The 21,724-nt window shown below is 40.8% G+C and overlaps 1 protein-coding gene across 2 annotated transcripts in view; it reads right to left on the reverse strand.

Moving 5' to 3' along the window:
* Nucleotides 1–5,301: 5,301 nt before the first annotated feature.
* Nucleotides 5,302–21,724, reverse strand: part of SNRK (SNF related kinase) — a 42,238-nt gene continuing 25,815 nt past the window's right edge. For both annotated transcript variants that reach the window (XM_056334755.1, XM_056334756.1), the window contains exons 4-7: nucleotides 17,878–18,019; nucleotides 15,168–15,380; nucleotides 13,985–14,119; nucleotides 5,302–9,163 (exon numbers count right to left, since the gene is read on the reverse strand). In XM_056334755.1, coding sequence (XP_056190730.1) covers nucleotides 7,945–9,163; nucleotides 13,985–14,119; nucleotides 15,168–15,380; nucleotides 17,878–18,019 — 1,709 coding nt within the window. In that variant the 3' untranslated portion in view covers nucleotides 5,302–7,944. The remainder of the gene's footprint in view (nucleotides 9,164–13,984; nucleotides 14,120–15,167; nucleotides 15,381–17,877; nucleotides 18,020–21,724) is intronic.

The following is a 21,724-nucleotide window of genomic DNA, read 5'->3' on the forward strand; positions in this document are numbered from 1 at the left end:
ACTGCAGAGATCCCAAAACAGAAGCTTTTTTTGAAGAGAGGACCAGCATGTTCTCCATGAAAGCTCCCCAGCTTTGCATTTTTCTTGCCCGCTTTGATCTAAAGTAGCTCATGTTTGCTCAAGCAGCTCGTGCTGCCTAGTCAGTGCTTTTGAGTGAACAGTTCAGGAGAAGAAAAATCTGTGGGATGGGTTCCTTGCGGAGTATGTTCTTGCAAACTTGTCATAGCCGTTTTGAAGGGATTCTGCTGGTCTGCTAATTTGTGCTGGTTTGTGAGCGTAAAGTTGGTGTGGTTTGCTGATGGCAACTGTATCAGGTGTCTGGAATAATTTTATAAGATGGATTAGAAAAGGAATCAAGTAGTGTCTCAACTGTGATCATGTGGAACAAAAAAAAGTAGATTTCTGCAAAACAGACTTTGTGGTTGTCCTCGTGGTCCTTTCATTCTCCTGTTTTCTGTAGACTAACAGGAAAACATCTAGTAAGGGTTTAAGTACCCGGTGACGTAACTTATCTTAGCTGTTGCCCTTGCCTTGAGCAGATCCTTTTACTTCTGCTTAGTTTCCTTATCTATAAATGGAGATAATACTGTTCTTTAGGTGGATTCTCCACCTAAAGCTAGTAGGTATGGAGGAGTTGTCATCCTCTATAGTGTGAGTGAAGAAGTATGAGAATCCTTTGTTTTGTAGGGATTAGTTTGTTCTAGATATTGGGGGAATTCTTGTTTTAGCGTCACAGATGCTGCACATGTCAAGTCATGACAGAGTGTTTCTGCCCTGAAGAGCACATGCTTTAGCTTGCTGAGAGCTGTTACCTGTATACGGCAAGTAATAGTTTGTCTCTGAACTGAAATTTAACTCCTGTTCCTCTGTATGTGCTGCTCTTTGTCCTTTTACTGGGGGGGATTTGCTGTGTTTCATACTGTTTAATATTGGTTTGATACTGGATTTTGGTTTGTCCTTTTGTGTTTTGCATTAATGATGTCACCTGCTTTCTCATTTGAGAGCAAAATTGTTTCTGTCTATGCTTCTGAATGTCTTTGTTTTCTTTCTGCTTTCAGTGTGTCTATACAAATTGTGGGATGCTAGGGATGAAACTTACTGACAGATGAAAATACTCAAATGAATAAATAAGATATTTACCAGTAACTGCCATTCATAAGCTATGTAATCTGTATGTCTGTTCCTAGTCCAGCTAAGTGTCCCCAAGGCACAGGGGAGTGGTGACTTCACTCATCCACTGTGCTCAGGCCGTGCCCTGGTGCAGAGCTGACATATGAGGCCATGGGTCTGGTTTTCTCAACATGCAGCAGGGAAGGGCACAGTGGGCTACAGGGGAAAGCGCACTGAACTGAGACAGAGCCACCTAGGTCAGACGCATCTGGTTCCTGGTAAGCATCTGCCATCTTCTTCCTTGAGGTCACCGAGCAGTTTGCGTACAGTGATAGCTGAAGCTGCAGCTCAGGCCCTTTAGGCAAAGAGTGGTGGGTTCCTGCTGGGATTCTGGAAAGCATGAATGGGCTCCGAGCTGCTGCCTCAGGACTGGGCACGATGCAGTTTACATTCTGCCTGTGCCCCCATTATGAGCAGCAAGTCCCATCCTTGGAGGTTCCTGGCACAGTCATTGACCCTTCCACCCCACATGGGCAGCCTTGGCTCTGGCCCTTTCATCAGGAGTACAGACAGACAGACTTGGGGGTGCGGCAGTTCTTCCACTGCCTGGGTCTAAGAAATGAAGTAAGTTCATCTCTGGTCTCCAGCTTAGGGAGAAGCCTAGGATGAGTGTGGAAGGAGCCTGTTTGGGAAGGTGACTATGCAGGAGTAACCTGTACCTATCTATCTATAAGGCTTGAATTTTACACATCTCCTTAGCAGCAGCAATAACAACCAAGAAAGCTGGTTTTAAGGAAAAAATTACTGGTGGTACAAGTTCTGTCATCAGGTATGTTGGGAGCCACAGGTCTAATTGTGTGGCCCAGAGGGATCTGCTGCCTCAAGAGCTCTGCTGTACTTGCCAGACTGCAGCACCTCCTGTGAATCTGAGGACAGCAGAAGAGGAAAACACTGGAATCACTACATGAGGAAAGGTTTCTCTGTAAGCAGGCAAGCCATTCTGGATATTTTAGCCTACCTAGACTTGAGGGAACCAGTCTCAAATCTCCTTCTGAGAGACTTGCACCAATTTGAGAGTTTATTTCCTTATTTGAATAAGCAAAGCCAGTGGGAACCATGCCTACTACCACAGCGTACTTTTGCTAGCCTAAGTTCTCCTGTGCCTCATCCAAGTGTTGGAGGGGTAAGTGCCTGGTGACTCACCTGCCAGCCCTGAAGATTGATGCCCTCAGAGAGGAGGAATCTCTCTGCACCCCACTGCTTCACATTAAACACAGTGGTGATGGCATCTGTCATCGCTGGTGTGATGAGGGCGATCCTGGCTGTGGGGTAAGAGGGCTCATCAGCCTTTCCTCCTAGCTCCCATCCCAGGCCTTGGGCCTTTGAGCTCAGTGGATGTGGCACACAAGAGCCCCAGAAAGAAAAACAGATTTTTCCCCCCACCCTGTATTTCCCAAGAGAGAGTAGCAAGAGGGAGGAAATAGGAAGATGTTACACAAGGGTTTGCCGAACTTAATTACTAAGGAGATCTGACACGACATGTCTGAGAGCCTAGTGAAGTCCTTACAAAAACCCCATGCTTTTCAGGTCCTCTGCAGTATCAAGTATACTTACATTTTTCATACAAGGTAATTCTTCTACCATCTAAGAAAGTAAATATTTATATTTTTTTTATTCCCCTAGCATAACAGACTTTACTCTGTCACTAATTCAGGGTTCCTGACTTCTAGAAATTGATGTCATTTGTAATACATGCAGATAGTCCAAACTGATTCAACCTGTTACGAGCTAAAAAAAAACCAAAACAAACCAAAAAACCCAAAACCCAGAACTTTTACTTCAAGGAGGGAGCCAGCTAAGAGCTACAAAGGAGGGCAATCCTCAGGAGAAGGGCAATCCAGCTGTCCCTTGAAACGCTGTACCTACATGACTTCGGTGAGGGAACCTCGCTGGCTTCAGGCAAGAGGCAGCTAAGCGAGTCAGCTGCGCTTTCCCAAGTGCAGTCACATCAAGGTGTTATTACTCAAACACCTTTTACTGAAAGCAAGTCATAATCTGGAATTAGCAACAGACAGAGCTCTACTGATTCATCCACATCAACTGAACCATGAGAAAGGCTGTCAGCTCGGTTTGGCTGTCTCCGATGTTTGGGACATTCCAGTTTGCCCCATTCTCTATTGCCAGCCATCTACCTTGGGATTTCTCTGTAACCGGCTACCATGTGTCTTTATTTGCTAATGAAAAATTCATCAAAAGAAGAAAACTGACCCACGTATACCAGCTACTGAGATGTTACTGCTTGGCCTTGTCATCTTAAGGCTACAGTACAAGACTTGCTACACCTTTCCTTGCTCGGGCATGGTCACAGCCCCGCAAGTTCCTTGGCTGCTCCTTGCCTGCTGCCGCCTCCACCCCACTTTGCATTAACCAGAGCTGGGAAGCTCACCAGCAAGGGCAAGGTCCCAGCTACAAAAGCCTGTGGGTACAGCTTCACGCAACTAGCCAATCATAAAGCAATCACACATTAATTGCATACAATTACAAAACCTGTTAAATGCCAGTAATCCCTCCAAGCATGCCAAACACCCTGTGTCCATCCCATCTCTGCCTGGGTTACAGTTCGTGTTTCACAAGCAGTTCAATCACGGGCGCTGTGTTAAGGCACTGCAGGCGAGCAGGCTGTGCCAAGCTGCTCCAGCCACAGGTCACCACAGACATCGCTACGGCTGAACCGGTAACACGCATGAGAAGACACCAGAAGCCGTGAGAAGACACCAGAAGCCACCCGCTCCCCAGCAATCCAGCGCACCATGCTGCAGCGCATGCCCGCAGAACACGTTCCAGCAGTGCTGGCTGGCTGCCCCCTCCCTCCCGCATCGTTTTTCACAGTACCTCGGGAAACAGCGATAAGCAGCACTGCTCCCCCACCTAGGGCACAGCGGTTTGTAAGTGACCACAGCGGGAGCACACGCCTGAATCTGAGCTTAAGTATATCAGTTCTCTCCATTGTGCACTGACATACTTAATTTTACGTTCACAGCAGATGTTTTCCAGCACATGGCAGTCTAAACATTGCCCTGTGGGGCAGAGTTGTGAAATGTTCACTGTGAAGCAGTTGCAGTAACTGGAATTAACTCCTGGGATCCTGTTACACGTGACAGTAGAAACAGAGCAGAGCCTGCGTGCAGAGCTCTGTCTTACCCTGGGGTTTTAGATCTTGTGTGGTTTGGGTGACAATAGCCTTGACTTCAGGCACCCGTCTCTTTGCACAGAGCCCGCATGCCCTGCTACTCGCTTTTGATATGCATCAGTGCTGATGCCGACATTGGGTTTTTGACTATTGCTCATTTTACATTGCAAAGACGACTAGTACTGAGTTAGGTTTGGACTAAAAACATTCAGTCTGTACTGGTGAAACTTCCACTCACATACACCTTCACGAGGGAAAGGCCCTCACTAGTTCACACACCACCTATGCAGATTTGGCAGACTGGTATATGACCGATGATTTCATCTAACAAGAACCACCCAACGCAAGCAAAGCACCTTACCTTCCCAAGAGTTACCGCAGGGGCGGGTGAAGGATCCCTCCCGTGACTGCAACAGACACCCCTGGCCGCAATAAGGCCCATCTGACTGACTCAGCACACACAGAGCAAATATTTTAACTGAGATTTTGAAGCCTGTTGTGTTCTGAATTCCAGAGCTGCCAGGCACAAGCTGCCAGAACAGCACCAGGATCACGAAGAGGGTAAGCCAGACAAGGTATCAAAAGCGTTTGCTAGCTGAACAGCAGCTTCCAAAGCTTACTAAACCGTCTGAAGCATCCTGAAGTTCTGCCTAAGCAGCAGCTACCCCAACCTTTAAACAAAAAGCTATTTTAGCAGGTGCCAACCATGACAACCTTTAAACCCAAATCAACAAGTTCCATCTAAGTGAGAAAATAACTGAAAGTTTGCAAATTAACATGCATCCACACATGAAGCTGTATTTTTTCAAGGCAACACACCGACATTTCCACTGCTTTCTATTTTAATTTGTTACTCTTATGTGAACTCACTCCCCACAAGTGTGTCTCTGGAAGGTCTGACCTCTGATGTGCTGCAGCCTGGGGACTCGGCCAGGAGCTTGCGTCGCCCTCACACAGGGAACACCAGGAGAAACAAACTGCATTGACATGCAAATCATCGGTTATGCATCAATCAAGGTATCACTTTTATTAACTGGATTTAATCCATTTCTGTCGCACACCATGAATGTTTATACAATGAAAAAGCCAAACATTGCTGGAAGCAGTAAGATCTGCTGATATTTCTGTACCCTCTTAACACACACACACAGATTCTTTCTTGGTGAGAAATTTTTATATTTCTGTTCATTAATTCTGCTTATTTAGACTGCTACTCTTAAAATTCTGTGCCAAGATTGTCACATCTTAAATACAGATTAAGTTGCTAGAGGTACATTATTTTTATATATATATTTATATACACACATACAGAAAAATACAAGACTAACTGGTTTTCCACAATATTTAATTTATACGCTACTGTAACTATATGCAACTTTTAAAGACACGTTAAGGGGTACAAGAAACTGTTTACTTGCTCTAAATAGTTTGGTCCAATATTATCGTAATGTAGTGGTTATTCTCGCCCTTCCTTTTACGTGACAACATAATACAACATACACCACATGCACAATCATTCACCTATCAACAAATGGATAAAGGACACCACTCAGACTAACATTTGTACACCCAAAGGTTCAACCAGCCACACACAACTATAAGGCTATAATACAACTATGCAGCATAAATGGTCAACACTGCTGTTCTAAAGTGAGCACCATATATACAGTTGTATATAAAAACATTGGAAACAAAATACACTTGGGGTTAGTTAAAAGGTGCCATTCCAAGGCTGTACATAATATCAGGAAAGAGTATTTACAATACTTGGAAAAAAGCTGCAACAAATAAGTTTATTGCCAATGCCCTTTATAAACTTGTCTCCTACTTGGATGTTACGCTCACAGTCTGTGAACCACACATCTCTTTTCTGGCCCTTGGTAAGATCCCTGCTCAAAAATGTCAAGCAAATATGTTCTATGGCTTCACCCACACGTCTACTCTTGTAGCTTTTGATTTAAAATACCACACTGACTAAACTGCAACTAGAGTTTAAAACTTTAACACTTATCCTTTGCCTTGTGTAGGAAGCAGAATGTAAAATCCCTGGCAAGGCTAGCCAGGGAGGATACCCCATGCAATTTAGACGCTTAGTAAAGTCTTGTACTAAGCAAGAAGAGCTGTCATGAGCTGTAGAAATTATGACCAAGCATAACGCCGTTCTTTGGTGCTCTGCTCACTCTGCGGTGGACACGAAATGCGTTGTATTCGACCATTCTGCAAGCGTTACAAGATGCTCAACGGTGTAAACTCCTCTCAGACATCCAATGTCTGTCTGCCCAGGGCGCTGCTACATAACACCACCAGTTTCACTAGCATTGCTTAGAAGACCCAGTGCACAGCATGAAAAAATAAAACATTCTTGCCCTTCCCAAAACTAGGAATCTGCAATATATTTTATTCTAGATAATAAAATTCCACAAAGTTAATTCATCTGGTCAAAAGTATCCTTTTGTACAGAAATACTCTAAATCAGGACCTTGCCATGGCAATAGGAAACCTGACAGAAAGGCTAAGAGCTGTAAAATAAATACTTTCCTATATGCTATTTTAAATGGACTTTATGAAAAAGCATTATTACCGAGGGGAAATAAGTGGTGTACATGTGGGGAACAGCAATATTTTAAGTCTTAAAAAGAGTAATAGTGAGAAAAATGCAAGTGACAATAACGATTTCAATTTGAATCCAATTACCTAAAGGTTTTCCATCCCTTATTGCCTTTTGAAACCTCAGGGAGGGGAGGAGAGGATAGGGGAGAAGGTTTACAAGGTAAAAACCTAAAATATTAAGTGTCATGATATACTAATAACAAAAGTAATTCATACAAATACTTTATTTTCAGTTAGCATGTAAAAACTCAGAAGTAGACTTAATTTACCTTTGTTATATTAAAAACGAAGATTGTCTGCTTGTAATATTAACATATTTCTATGGGAGAAAGCTGCCTTACAAATCTACTTACCTTTTTTTTATTTTTTTATTTTTAAGGAACTGCCTCTAGCAAAACAAGATCTTTTCAGTTTGATTTTTGAGCCACAACTTAATCCATATCATAGCTTAAGACAAATAGGTGTGGGTTTAAAATCGTATTTCAAGATCACTAATTTTCAGTGCATCTTTGCTTTGTACAAGCCTTGGAACATCTGAAAGCTCCCTGAAGAGTTTTCAGCATCAAAACATTATTGCTTTGGTTCTGTTTCAGACACGTAGAAGTATGCCACATATCACGTATTTTAGTTATCACAGAAGGTCGGAACAAGAATTAACATTTCACAAGCAAACAAAAGCTTCTCTCTCTAGTTTAAGTGCAGAACATGAACTTCTAAGTGCTCCATTTACATTAGGATCCAGATATTTATTTTAATTTAATCCAGATCTTTCATAGTAAAATTATAAATGTAAAAATTACACAATAAAATATTCTGTTTTATTGAAAAAGAAAAACATATCTGCTAGCAGCATGCAAAGACCATGCATTGTCATACCATCAAGCAAACACAAAATTAAAGTGTAATAAATAACTGCTCAAAGCCCACTTAAAAATCTAAAAACAACAAAAGGGGGTCCGTGACAAGGTGTTCACAGCTCTGAACAGGAAGAATGATGCTGTCAAGTAGATAGAGTTATTAGAGTCAGGTCATTGTCAAATGACATGACAACAACTGGTTTGACTGGAGGTACACAGCAGCCCCTCCTTTGGGTTCCGCTGAATATTCACAGATATCATCTTTTCGCAGAGAGGTAGTTGTAGCACATTATTTTTCAAGTTCCTGTTCTTTATCCGTTCCAATTCGTTTGCTGTGTCTGACATTTGGTCAGAAAAAAATTTTAGGTTGCCCAACGATGAAGCCTGGTTCACGCTTCCGCTGGAACTTATACACATTTTCCACGTTGATTTCTCCTGTACTTTTACACTGGAAAAGGACAGATTGTTTTGAGGATCAATAATGTATTTAGTGCTGCCGTGAATCTGTGAGCCTAGGCAAAGGCTCATTAATTTCAGGCTTTCAACCAGTTCCCCTGCGCTTCTGGACGATAGCTGCATTGAGTTTCCAGATCCAGCGCATCTCCGAGTGGAGCCTGAAGTGTTGTTGGTGCTACCGCTGGAGCTACCGGAGGGACTCCCCCCACCTTTGTTGTTATCACTTGGGCTCGTTTTGTCTACCCCTCCATTCCCATTACTTGGTTTGCTTTGTCCACCACCATCTCCTTGACTGCCAGGTGGCCCTTCGCTACTATCCCGTCTATGCCAGGAGTAAGTAAACCCACTATCTTTGTCTAGGCGTCTCCTACTTTCTGAGTCGTCATCACTTGTTTCTGAGCTACTGCAACTGGAGCCCCGTCCCTGGCTTTTCCTCCTGTGATAGCGTTTATGCACTGTGCTAGGTGAAGCAATATTCATTTTTAACCTGCTGAGCTTTGGGGGCAAGTTCTCATCCATGTCAAACTCATCATCTGACTCGCCCTCCTCAAATATTTGATTGAGGACTGGTGCACTCTTTCTTGAAGTAAGACGATTTGTAACTGACGGCTTACGGCGCAGAACAACTTGAGTAGAAAGAGAAATAGGTTTCTTATCTTCTTCATCCTCCTCTTCATCTTCTTCTACTCTGAACAAGCACTTCCGCCCACTTGTAGTGGGTTTCAAGCTCACCGACGGGACTGCTGAAAGTGCCGGTCCAGCTAATTCAGGGATATCCTCCTTCTTTGCTGAATCGCCAAGGGCCTTGCTTCGGTGGCCATTGAGAACGTTCTCAGCCGTGCGAGCTGGTGACTGAGGAACAGTTGCATGGGAAAGAGGAGAAGCTGTAAGGTCATCCTCCAGATCCTGGGGTACATCGATTTTTGTTGGCCACGATTGCCTACATAAAAATTACAAAGAATAAAAGAAAAGTCAGTGCTTGAGAAGCATTTCAGAACATTAGAAAATGTAAGATCTGCACAAGAGAACCACAAACGCTGCCACACAAATCGGCCTGCTGAGTGGCATGTTTGTAAATAACAGCTCTGAGTAACTGAGGAAAAGAAAACATTCTCAGAGAACCTGCATTCCTTTAGGATGTTATTTGAAAGGAACACTGTATACACAAAACAGTTTAGAAATGATGTTGGTTACTGTCTAATGAAGTCTTAAGATTCCACTGCTCTCAGAAAACGAACTAAGCAATAAAGAAAAGGAAATAATCGTGTCTCAAAGACAATAATCAGAAGTAGGTATAGAACCACCAGTACCTGCAGGAAGATACCAGCTGATTCAAGCACAACTTAAATAAGACAGTATTGCAAGCTACTTTTAATCTGAAGCTTCTGTTATCCCTCCCCCCCCCCCAAGTATTCTTAATATAAAAATTAGGTTAGAATTAACATGAACGAGACTGAAAAGCTGAGTCAGAAGAAACATTCTCTTTCTCAGTAAGTCTCATTCAGACCAAGCTCTATTCTACAAAATCTCCTTTAATTTTAAACACACACAAATTGAGATCACACATTTATTAGTCCTTAGCTGAGCAACTGGAAAAATACAGCTGCATGAATTCAGGACTCAAGCTGCTTAAGAATATGACACTTGAATAAACCGTAAATCCAAGTTCAAAATGTACGACTGTGTACTAGCATAAGCTCAAATCAAAATGAAAGTAACACATGAGTGTAAATCAGTTTTACAGTTAACAGCTGATGTCTTCTCTCCAGTATCTAAGCTAGCAGGTTTGTATTTTGATTTCTATTGGATTTGTATTTTACTTTAAATTCAAATATATATTGTAATCTTCCCATAATGCACACACAACAAATTAAGAAAAGAGACTGTTAGTCTTTCCACTGTATTTTGAAAGCCTAATCCAAAAGACCAAAACCTTAATGCTGAACATTTCTTGTGGGGACTAAGAAATATTTTCTAACCTCTCAAAGCAAGAGTTATCTTTAATTTTAGAAAGTCTGCCAATCGTTTAACTTTACATAACTGAAACACTCTAGCATACTGCATGAAAAGCTGTAGTGGAGACCTGTGTTCACATATGGATAGTGTATTACAAGACATTCCCAACAATATTTCAGGTGTGCCAGAAGAAAAAGCTGCTTGACTTTGTAGCACAGTTTAGAAGCAACGTGTAGGAGAGGAAGCAGAGAGCATTTCGTACCAGGTGCGGCCCCAGCTATCTGCTTGGGCAGCCTGCATACAAAGACCGAAGGATCGTACCAATTTCCTGATCTCTGCTGTGTTGAGAGCTCAAGCTGAAGAAACAAGGAAAGCTCAGACGCCTCTTTGCTATTCTTATTCTAAAAGCGTTCTTTTGAAGTGTTTAAAGTCAATGGAAGCACCTGCACTAGGACTGCGTTTGCTTGAGGCTCCCACTGTAATGGCTGAATAGCACGAGATGCCTGTCTACACACAGGTAACGGTTGACAACTGTCTTCCCAACTGTACGAGCTTTGAAGAAGAGTACCTTATTAAAGCCAACATTCAACTCGTCAAGCCTAGCTGCACACTTTGTTTTGAAGCGCCAGCTTCAGTTACGCCTAACAAACCAGCGATCCAACAATCCAGCAGGATCCTCAAGCGGTGGGAGCTGGCTGCCTGCACACCCCTGTAAGCCTGCGCATCCCACTCCCTGGGAGCAGCCGCACAGGCTCTTTCCCGTCTGATCAGGCACTGCGAGCTGCTGCTGGCCTCCCACCAGCTTCTCTCCAGCGAGGGAGGCCACGCAACCAGCAGCTCCGACCCGAGCCATCCAGACAAGAAGCGGGACCTAGGCCAGGCTGACACCGGCATCCTCCCTCAGGCCCCAGCTGACTCCAGACATGCTGGTAACCACTGACCTAGTTTTCCGATGACTTGTGCTACGCTTGGCATTTTAAACACAAACAACTGTCTGTGATTAACAAACAGGACAAATAAATTAGAAACATAACTACAAAAGTGACAGAAAACAAAGACCTAAATCTTTAAAGAATTCGCCATGCCTTAAGAACAGCCTGGTTTGTCAGCAAAAGAAGGAAGAGGTCTGTGGCTGTCACAATAAAGGGTAAATATAGCATCTAACATACTGTGGCTTCCAGGCAATGAATCTCCTCACTACGGTATATGTTTCTTTCTCGTAGCAGCCTGTGTTTGCCTCCCTTCCCTTTTCTCCCTCCCCTTATTCCCAGTAGGCCTAAGGGAAGAGTGGGACAGAAGAAAGCTCCAGGTTGAAAGTAACTTAGATTTATTTATTTTTAGAAAAATCTTTTGAAGTCTCAAAATCAAAGCAGTGCTTTGTTGTTTTTTCCATTAAGTCATTCTACATAAACACTCTGAATTTAGAACCATCACGAATACGAAGAAAGCTACCTGGGACCATTAAGGGCAAAAGTTCCCGAGTTCATGCAGATGTTCTTGTCATAAAAAGAAAATTCATATTCATAAGGCAGGCTTCAACTACTCCAACTTTACAAACTCGTATCAAGATTTAGATTCAATGAACTTGTTTGTTCCAGTTCCTCATATAACTGGAGCAGCTGTTCTACCAAAAGAGTGACACTGACACAGAGTAAAAACCAAAACAATTTAAAAGCAAACTTCATAGTTTTAGAATTTTTGTTTGAAGGTAAACACACAGTTTTCCTCTAAAGTAATGTATTCTATAACTAATAGTTATAATATAATATAGTATATTAGTATATATATATAAATCTAGTATATTAGTGTGTGTATATATATTATATAAAAATTATAATACCACATTTGATGCTTGGCTTGGATTTCTTTTTTAAAATTGACATAAGAGAATGATCCCCGATGAGAGAACTGCAGAGTGAAAGTTACAGGATTACCCTTGAAGAGAGGAAACGCAACACCAAGCTTCAGACCATTTAGGTAGGCACCCTTTGCTGCCTGCAACAGTAACTCTTGTAAAGTACTTGTAACCGCACAACGTAAGAAAAAATTCCTGCTTAAGTGACCATTGAATGAATGACCTTTTAAGGGCAGTGACAAAATTTCAGTCTACTCTAGTACACAACACAGGGTGCAGTCTCGTCTGGAATTTACAAAGATGTTGAGAACCACTGAAAGGTTCAGAGAAAAACACCTCTTTATTCAGGTAGATGGAACGGCATGCAGCAGAGACTCCTTCTAAAAGCCTCCAAAATCAGCCTAAATCCAAGGTAACAACCAGCAGAGAGAACTATCTTTAACCTGTTTTCTGAAGTGCATGCCCTTCATTTATAACACGTGTCCATTTTTTCTAGATCAAACTCAAGGTAGCAGTACCTTACTTATATCAATTAGGCCAAGAAAAATATGAATATGCACCAAAAGGACACCACAGCGTTTGTGTCCCTATTATCATTCATATTAAATGATCTCACATGTGACCTTGCATGAAAGCTGCACAAAGAAAATTACCTATTTTGCAGTCTTCTTTGACTCCTACAGATAGATTAACAACACTGAAGGTAGGCAGCCACTCTGAACATCAGCACAAGCACTTAATACTCTTCCCTCATTAAAAGATTAGCTACTAACAATTGTTATTACTGCTAGTAATAGTCACCAGTATTTTGCCAAAATCTAAAAAGGCCACTTTTGAAGAGACTGAAGGTTAGAGAACAAAAATTAATGGAAATGCCTTAGCACAACCTCCATCTTCACTGGAAGGGTTGTCAAGATGGGCCAATAAATACTGGCCTAGAAAGCAGATCCCTAGTCATAGTCTAATGCTTAACTCAGGAAATCAAACCCAAAATATTTAAGAAAACCAACTGTTCAAAACTTGCATCCTCCAGTATCAATGTGCAGGCAGAAACCACGTTTGCCTTGTGCTTGGGTTTTGGGTTGGTTTTTTTTTGGTTTGTTTGTTTTTAAAAAGCATATGCCACTCTAACTGAAAATAAGGGATGCTTGGGTGACTGGTTGCAGAGTGAATGGACTGGTTTAACATATCAATATCCATGCATGCCAGAACCTCACTTCCCCCTTTAGTTTTACTGTGTCAGAAGTTGAAGCTTTGAAAATCTCAGGGAACCTTACTGTAAGGTTTTTTTTAAATCATGTTTTTGTCAAACTAGAAAAAAAACAGAACACCAAATCCTACAAAAAGCTACCATCTATCGCAATGTCTTTAAATGGCTAATTAAAGCAATTAAGTCAACAGTTTTCCTTAAACAACAGGCATATCAACTGACATCACAAATAACGTAACTTACAGATGCTTGCTCTAAGCTTGATTTAGGGGACATTCAAGTCATTAAAACTGAAAGCTAACAACCAAACCATAACATCAAATTCAGGGTGATTTCTCATTTCTAACTAATTCCCCATCAACATGTTTACAGATTATGCAACTGATTTTTTTCAAGGGATGTTTACATACACAATTTCTATGAGGAAGTGAAGGCCAAGGAACATGCCCTTTCCTAGCAGGTGTGAAAACTTACTACTTCAGATACAGGCTTCAAATTGGTAAGTCATTTCCTGAAAATGGTAGGAATTGAAAACACTACTGGTAACTGATTTCCGAACAGCTTCTGAAGCATCCACAGCACTTTAGAGACATTTAAAATTTGCAATGTGTAAGTATTTTACTGTTTTTAAGAAAGCAGTACTTGAGCAATTCAATAATGTTCTCAGTAAGTCAACTTTCGGGGGGGGGGGGGGGGGGGGGAAAGAAAAAAGAAACCACTTAAGATTCCTAAATTCTCACCTGAACTGAGCTTTGATGTTGCTAGGGCTTGCAGACCTGGTCTGAATTTCCTTTTCTTGTTTTTCTCGCAGAATCCTTTCAGCTAGTAAGAAGTAAGTTGCAGTGATGTGATTGTATTTGTTAGTTTCCAATGCCCTAAGGAAAGTACGAAAGAAGAAATAAGCCACACATCAATGATTTTCTAAAAACTGGATATGCATCTCACACAACTTGCTGTACTTCTCATAGCAGGAAAAGCACCTGAAAGCAGAACTGCGTATTTTTAATGTTGTAACAAGCACGTCTTGGTTTTATTAAAAATAAAGAGCCAACAAGTCTAGTAATCTCAACTGTAGTTACATGAAAACATCCTCAGAATATCATCCAAAAAATTAAGGAATTCCCCCTTTACTGAAAATTCCTTAAATGACAAAATTGTATTTCATTAATGTTATGCTTTCCCACTGGCACATACAACCACATAGTACTAATATTTGTTCATACAACAACTGGAGGAAAAAATCTTCATTATTTTAGGGCTGTCAGATTAAGTTTACTATAAAATTAAGTTCATAAGCCAGTAAGCATCATTCAGCTGTCCTGTTATGCAGCTAAAAGCATAACAAACTGCTGCTTCCCCACCCTCCCCACAAATGGTAAGATAACACTTTTCCCAGCTTAAACACAAATAGAAAGAACAATTTTAAGTCCTCAGTTTGTGAGTATTTTAGAAATTTGGGGGGTTTAATCTATCAGAAGAAACTATGTAGCTTTCTAGCAAGCTCACTCAGTGACAATGACTACTTTGCATTATACAGATAAAAGGCATAATACTTTAAATTAACAAAGCTTAAGGGATACTGGAAATGTTCTACAGGAAAAATGCTAGAATTTTATCACCTCCAAATATGCATGAGGTACAAAGCACAAGTAAGAGCACAGATTTCAAAGCAGTTACGTTTACTCAAGATGACAAACTACCACAGGAATGGAATACTGTTCCAACACATTTTTGTGAAGTTTTTCCTAAGGCTGGGCCTACATAACTAACTACTTCTCATCCTAGAACATCCTATCACAGAGCAAGACTGTTATCTTTTGTTTGTTAACTGAATGGCTTGATATTTAAACAGGTTCTCATGACACACTTCGCAGAAGTGACAGGTGCACAAAACAAACTGCACATCGAAAACTGACAACTTACTCCACTATTGTATCTCGGTCTGCTATATCACCCAGAACCATGCGTTGTATTATACTGTTGTGCTCCTCCTCAGACAGATTTTTATATGACACAAGAGGAATATTGTACTTCGTTGCAGGAGATGGGTCAACTCCTTGGAGCCACGCATGGTTTTCAATCTCTTCCAAAGATGCCCTTCGCTTTGGATCTCTCTGCAACATCCGTGTAATTAGACTGTGAATAAAAAATAGATCTAAACAAAATGCACTCACATGTTTAAAAAGCAGCCACTGTAAGAGCAACATTAGGAAGACATTTTCTGTCAGCCCACACAGAACTTTAGAAGTCTCTACAGTAAACAATGTGATGGGAAATTATTTATTCTCAAAGACATTCCAAATATTGCTGAACTGAAGCAAACAATTTACTTATGAAAAACTATAAATATAAACACTGCCGTTTTCATTTACTACGCTTAGATTCTTAACCTGATTTTTCTGGTTTGTTTGGTTTTAATAGGTCTTATAGGGCAACCGTCACAGATGGCCTACAGGCTGGTCTGTAAAGTAATAGAAATATAATTTTCTATTATTGCTGCTGTCAACAAGAACATGCAATGGCAAGATAAGCAGAAATATTTTATTCTGAAATAGCTATCAGACATTTGATTCTTCAGTATCCCTGAAAGAACAGTGATCTATCCATAGAGGGGAAAAAAACCACACCAAACCCAAACACCATCTGGGATGATGAGGTGACAAACCTACTAATGGGTTGATACTGAGTGTTTGCAACTGCTGGAAAGGAAGTGCATAAATTCCCCAAATAAACAGAGTAAGGAGACTTGATTAGGACAGCACATCTTTGCTCACTTACTAAACATGGAAAAATTCTTGGGGGAAGTATTTTTGGCTTTGCATAACAAAACAGAACATGAATATACAGTTTTGATGCCAAGGTTTCAATGAAACTTTATTACTCCAACATGTGGAATGAAAGTTCTGCAGTTCTTACATAATGCTTTTTATTGCACTAACTATACCACATATACACAAATCACAAAGGTAATAATTTTTTTTAATTATTTTTTTTATTAGTGTGAGATTATGTATGGAATTTAAAAAGGAGGTTAATTCAGAGTTCTTAAAACTCTACTGTAAAGAAAGGTCACATATATACTTCCTCTGCCTCTACCAAAAGTAATGACAGGGTGAGCCATGGAGCCTTGATTTTCTTTGCTTTTGTTAATATTATGACAGAAAGGGAACAAACTATATACTTTATTTGTCCTTCTTTAAACTACACCTGCAGTAAAACCACACAAGTATACCATGTGCGCCTCCTGCTTCAAGCTTGCTTATGCATCCCAAACCACCAAGAATGCTTTCACTCCAAGGAAAAAGTTTAAATATTCCTGCAGTCTTTTCCCTAAGAAAACCTAATCTACAGAGGACTTGGGTAACTGACTGTACATTGTTCATGCATTGCATAGAGAAGCAGATCTACTTGGGCCTTTAAGCAAACTGCAAAAGGCTGCAAAAAGTAAGTTTCCTGGCCTCAGCACAGCATACAGCATCACTAGAGATTTATTCAATAAAAATCAAAGATAAGATCTCTCTTTTAAACCTCTTCCTGTACAAAGCTCTTCAAGCTGCTGAAAGCACTGACAGCAGCTTTTCCATGTTACTAGAAATGCTAGACACTAATGACAAGACATGAAAACCAGCTATGACATCATGTTATGCATTAGATTCCTGGACCGCACAGATGACAGGTGAAGAGAAGAATGGTCATTATGACCACAGCTGTAACAAACTTCATTTTGTGTCAAACAACAGAATCCTAGATGCTGTTCTAGGTTTTTTTGACTGGACCAAATGCATTTTTCTAGCATTTAATAAAGGTATCTGGACTTTCATATTGAAAATGAGAAACTCTACTGCAGATTCAAAACCACATCCAAACATTGTAAAATAGTCTAAGTGATGCAACTGGGATATATATTAAAAGGACTGAAGAGGTCATTAATCAACAGGGAAATATTGATAGATATAAAAAAAATAAAAAAGCTCCAGCGAACGCTGCAGAAAAACAGCACAACAAAATGAGTCATGATTCCCAAGTGGCATATGGTATTTGCAGACCGAATATTTTTCTCCCTTGATTGCCTAGAATGTTGATTTGAAGTTGCAATTTCAGTAGATGAGCAAAACTTGCTGTGATGTCCTTGGGTTTTGACAACTTTTATTTTGAACAGAAATCTACAGGAATCATTACCTTTTTAACCCCTGCCACAAAATACACTCAGCAACACCTTGTAATATGTCCAGCAAGAGCTTTGGCCAAAGCCAGACAGTGCTGAGCAGTTCCTTCAGTCGTTTATAAAATGCATGACAACTGAGACACATAAAACAAAGGTACATTGTGTAAAATCAAAATGAAGTTTCACACAAGTGTGAGGAAAACCTGTCAGCAAAAAATTTCATGGGATTGAACTTTAGTAAGAAGAGGCACAAAGAATAAAAAGAAAATGCAATACTGGTGCCCAAGAAACTACTCGATGTGAAGAAATACTAACAACTACGCAAAAGCGGTAGGCATACTATCTTATTAACAGGCAAGGAGTATTCCAAATGCTGGCAATATGGTATGGGGAACTCCCAAAGATAGTGAGAATTCACTCCTGCAACCGCTTCCAAGTTCTTTAGTTACTTTTAGTTACTTTACTTACTCTTTACATTCTTTGGACACATGAGGTGGCACTGTGTATTTGCAGTCCATTATCATAGTCAGAGTTTCACTGTCATTTGCTTCTTGAAATGGTGGTTGTCCACAAACCAACATGAAGAGGATGACCCCCAAACTCCATATATCTGTAAATACATAGTGCATATTTTAAAACAGCTGTTGAGGAAACAGACAATTACCAATGAAACCATGAAATATTTTTGAGGTGCATAAGGGGGTGATTACTGCACTCTTGATTATGACCATTACTTATGGAATTTGCAATTCCACTGACATACAAAATACAGTTCCCCTGTTTGACAGCTTTTATAGTTTTAGAAGGGAAAAAATAGAATTCATGGCTTCAAGGATGCGTAACAGTCTGAGATGCATAACACCTTTGACAGCAAGTGTTAGATAAAGGTAATCTGGCCATTCAGAAGACAAAAATTCATGACCCTTTTCTTCACAGGCAGGCACAGGTTATCAAATCACGGTCCTTTCTGAAGGACTAGCACAAACTTCTCAAAATTGTTTACATGTTACTCTATGAATTAAGAAATTACAAAGAAAATAACACCGATTTAGGTATGTTTTTCCTTCGGTGGTGTTGCTTCAAAAAATTCTTTGCTACTTCCAATGGTACAGAATAAATTAAATAATTTTTATAAAACCACCTTCTTAGACCAATCATATTACAAAGTGTGGGGGGGTGGGGGGTGGTTGTTTGGTTGTTTTTTTTAAATATCCAAACATAACAATTAAAAGTGACCTCTACTATGCTCTGGGAGTTGTCTTGTTTCCTTCCAGTTCCTGCTTGTGTAGAATAATAATAAAAAAAAAAAGCCCAACCAAAAAAACCCTTTCTTGTTCCTCAGTGAAATGACACACCAAAAGACGAAAAAGAAGTACTTTGTGGCATGAAGCTCTTTGGCAGGTTTCTACTTACTGTAAAAGCTAATATTTAGTTCAGATCTTTACTGAAAGTTTGCCTAAAAGAAAATACTTCACAAGTCTCACTGCATTCAGTGCAGGAAGCTTAAATATTAAGAAATACATCATATTGTAGAAAAATAAGTAACTCCAATATATGCTTAAAGGCCATGTTCTTAAACTTCAGCAACAACTCCCATGCTGTGGAAATGTCAGTAGCAATTTTGGGCCTTACACCCTAACGTTTCAAAGATCTGTACCAGTACAGTCCTGTACACCAGTAAAACCAACCAACCAACCATATGAAGCGAGGGAAATGAACAGACAGGCAGACCGCTCCTGAGGAAAGAGGGGAGAGCAGCTGGCAGTGGTGGAGGAAGCAGAGCGCACCAGCGCTTTGCCGGAAGGGCTTGCAAGAGGGGAACCACACTGAGTTAACCCACCCAACTGCATCTGGCTTTCTGTGGCCTATTCAAAATACTTGACATACATTTAACACCAAAGAATGGCTACAATTTTATTTAATAATGTAAATCACACACATTCATCCCTAGAACAAATGCTCATTTTGCTACTTACAACCCATTCTTCATATGGTTTAGCTGACAGAGGAACAGAAACGCTACATGGTAATTTTCTTTAGAGTTCTAATTTGTAGTAAGTGTATGCTATTAACTCGGACAATTGTTTGATTTCTGTTACGCTTGCTAGGGCCGCAGTTCTGTAGGTACTGAGCATTTTGAGGCCAGTATACCATATCAGATGTGTCTGCAAATTCAACATGACTACTCCCATATTTAAGATTCAGTAAGTACTTTAATATTTTGATAGCCTAATGCCAGAAAGCTGAATGTTCTGGAATACAGGATTTCGAAAAGCCTCACAAGACAGAGAGGTAGTTTCACCAAAGAGGTACACCTTTAGATTTGTAAAGCTACTTACACCTTTCTCCTCCTGTTTAGTTTGAACGTGGCCAAAAAGTTTTAAGTCTCAGTAGAGCACTACGGTAGCAACAACTACACTTTATCTCATTCTTACACACGACAAGGCAAAGCTTACTATTACACTTTTCTGACAAACACAGCAGAGACTTATTCAGATGTGACCAAGAAATAACAGTGGAGAGAAACAATTACTTGGCTTTTATTTTCACTGTAATTTTATAGCTGTGGCTGAAGATCAACTTCATTACATCTACAGTCATGGCTACTAAAATGACTCAGCTCAGAGTGTCAAGGACACAGCTGAGCAGCCTAAGCAGACTTACAAGTATACTAATAACTAGGAAGCAAGCAAATAACGTGCCTAAATAAGTCTAATCCCCTTGTAAAGACTGAAAAGAGAAAACTCACTGAAAGACTTAGTGCAGACCTTACTGTGTCACAAGAAAAGACATCATCTTGGGGTTGTCTTCACAAGCCTCTCCTCATTTATGGAAGCAAAGCCAAGTGTTTGGATGTCTGCAGATGCATTAAGAGGACACATTCAAGGGTTCTATCTTGCCTCCTCATACGCAGACTCTCAAATCGAGGGGTTGCTCCATTTTCTGTACCCCAGTTTGACTAGACCCAGGCGCTTGTTCGCAACTCCACATGCAACAAACCAACCTGATGAATGACACAGCATCTTTAATAAGGCTCTTTCTGGTCACCTGCAAGTTGCCACCTTGTTAAAGGTAAAGGCACAATGGAAAACATACATGCTGCTACAGCCACAACTAAGAAAAAAAGACTGGTTTTGTGCCCCCCAAAAAGTGACAAAGCTTGTTTAGTACAACTTCCAGCAGCTTTTGTACTACATACAAGTTAACCACAGATCAGCCTGCACACATCTTCAGTCACAGGTGTCTGCAGTTTATGTTCTTTGACTGGGAAAGTTAGGATGGCCAAGCTTGCTCCTATGTTTTGCTATCCAGCATTTCAAGCAACAATTTATGGGTGTTTGTTTAAAAAAAAATAATCATGAACACTTAATGAATCACTATAATAATGAATCACAATAATTAGGAGGGGTGTTGCAGGCAGGTCAAGGGAGGTGACCCTTCACCTCTGCTCAGCACTGGTGAGGCCACACCTGGAGTACTATGCCCAGGCTGAGCTCCTCAGTACGAGACAGGGAACTACTGGAAAAAGTCCACTGAAGGGCCATGAAGATGAAGGGACTGGAGCATCCGTCCTGTGAGGGAGGGCTGAGAGAAGAGAGCTGGGAATGTGAAGCCTAGAGAAAAGGCGGCTCAAGGGGATCATTGTATACAAACACCCGGAGGGTGCAAAGAAGATGGAGCCAGGCTCTTTCCAGTGGTGCCCAGTGACAGAACCGGAGCCAACGTGCACAAACTGAAATACAGGAGGTTCCCTCTGACCATGAGGAAACACTTCTTCACTTGACTGAGCACTGGCACAGGTTGCCCAGGGCGCCTGTGGAGTCTCCCTGCTTGGACATACTCAAGAGCCACCTGAACAGTCTGGGCAACTGACTCCAGGTGTTCCTGCTTGACCAGAGGGATTACACCAGGTGACCTTTAGAAGTACCTCACTGGAGTATGCAACAGAAAAACTGTGCTTCTTTTAGCCAATAAGCAGTGCATTCTAGGTGTTTATTTGAGAAACAAAGCATGACACAGCACAGCAAGAACTAAAATAATGTTGATGGTGTGAACACACAGAAATGGAATGTTCCATTTACACCAGCACAGGTTGTCTCAACTCCACTACAAAACAATTTTTCACTCTTCACACCAAACAGAGTGTAAGGGATGGTAAGCGTGAAGGAAGTGGTAAAAAAAGCTGACAAAACAGGAAACACTAAACAAATTTTTGAACTAACTTCATTTGAAATATACAAAACCTGCAAAAACAATGGAAAAATGGAACTGATAGCTAAGTAGTGGATTGTGCACCGATATTTCAAACTACCAC

This window comes from Falco biarmicus, chromosome 4 (assembly GCF_023638135.1).
Source record: "Falco biarmicus isolate bFalBia1 chromosome 4, bFalBia1.pri, whole genome shotgun sequence".
NCBI lineage: Eukaryota > Metazoa > Chordata > Aves > Falconiformes > Falconidae > Falco > Falco biarmicus.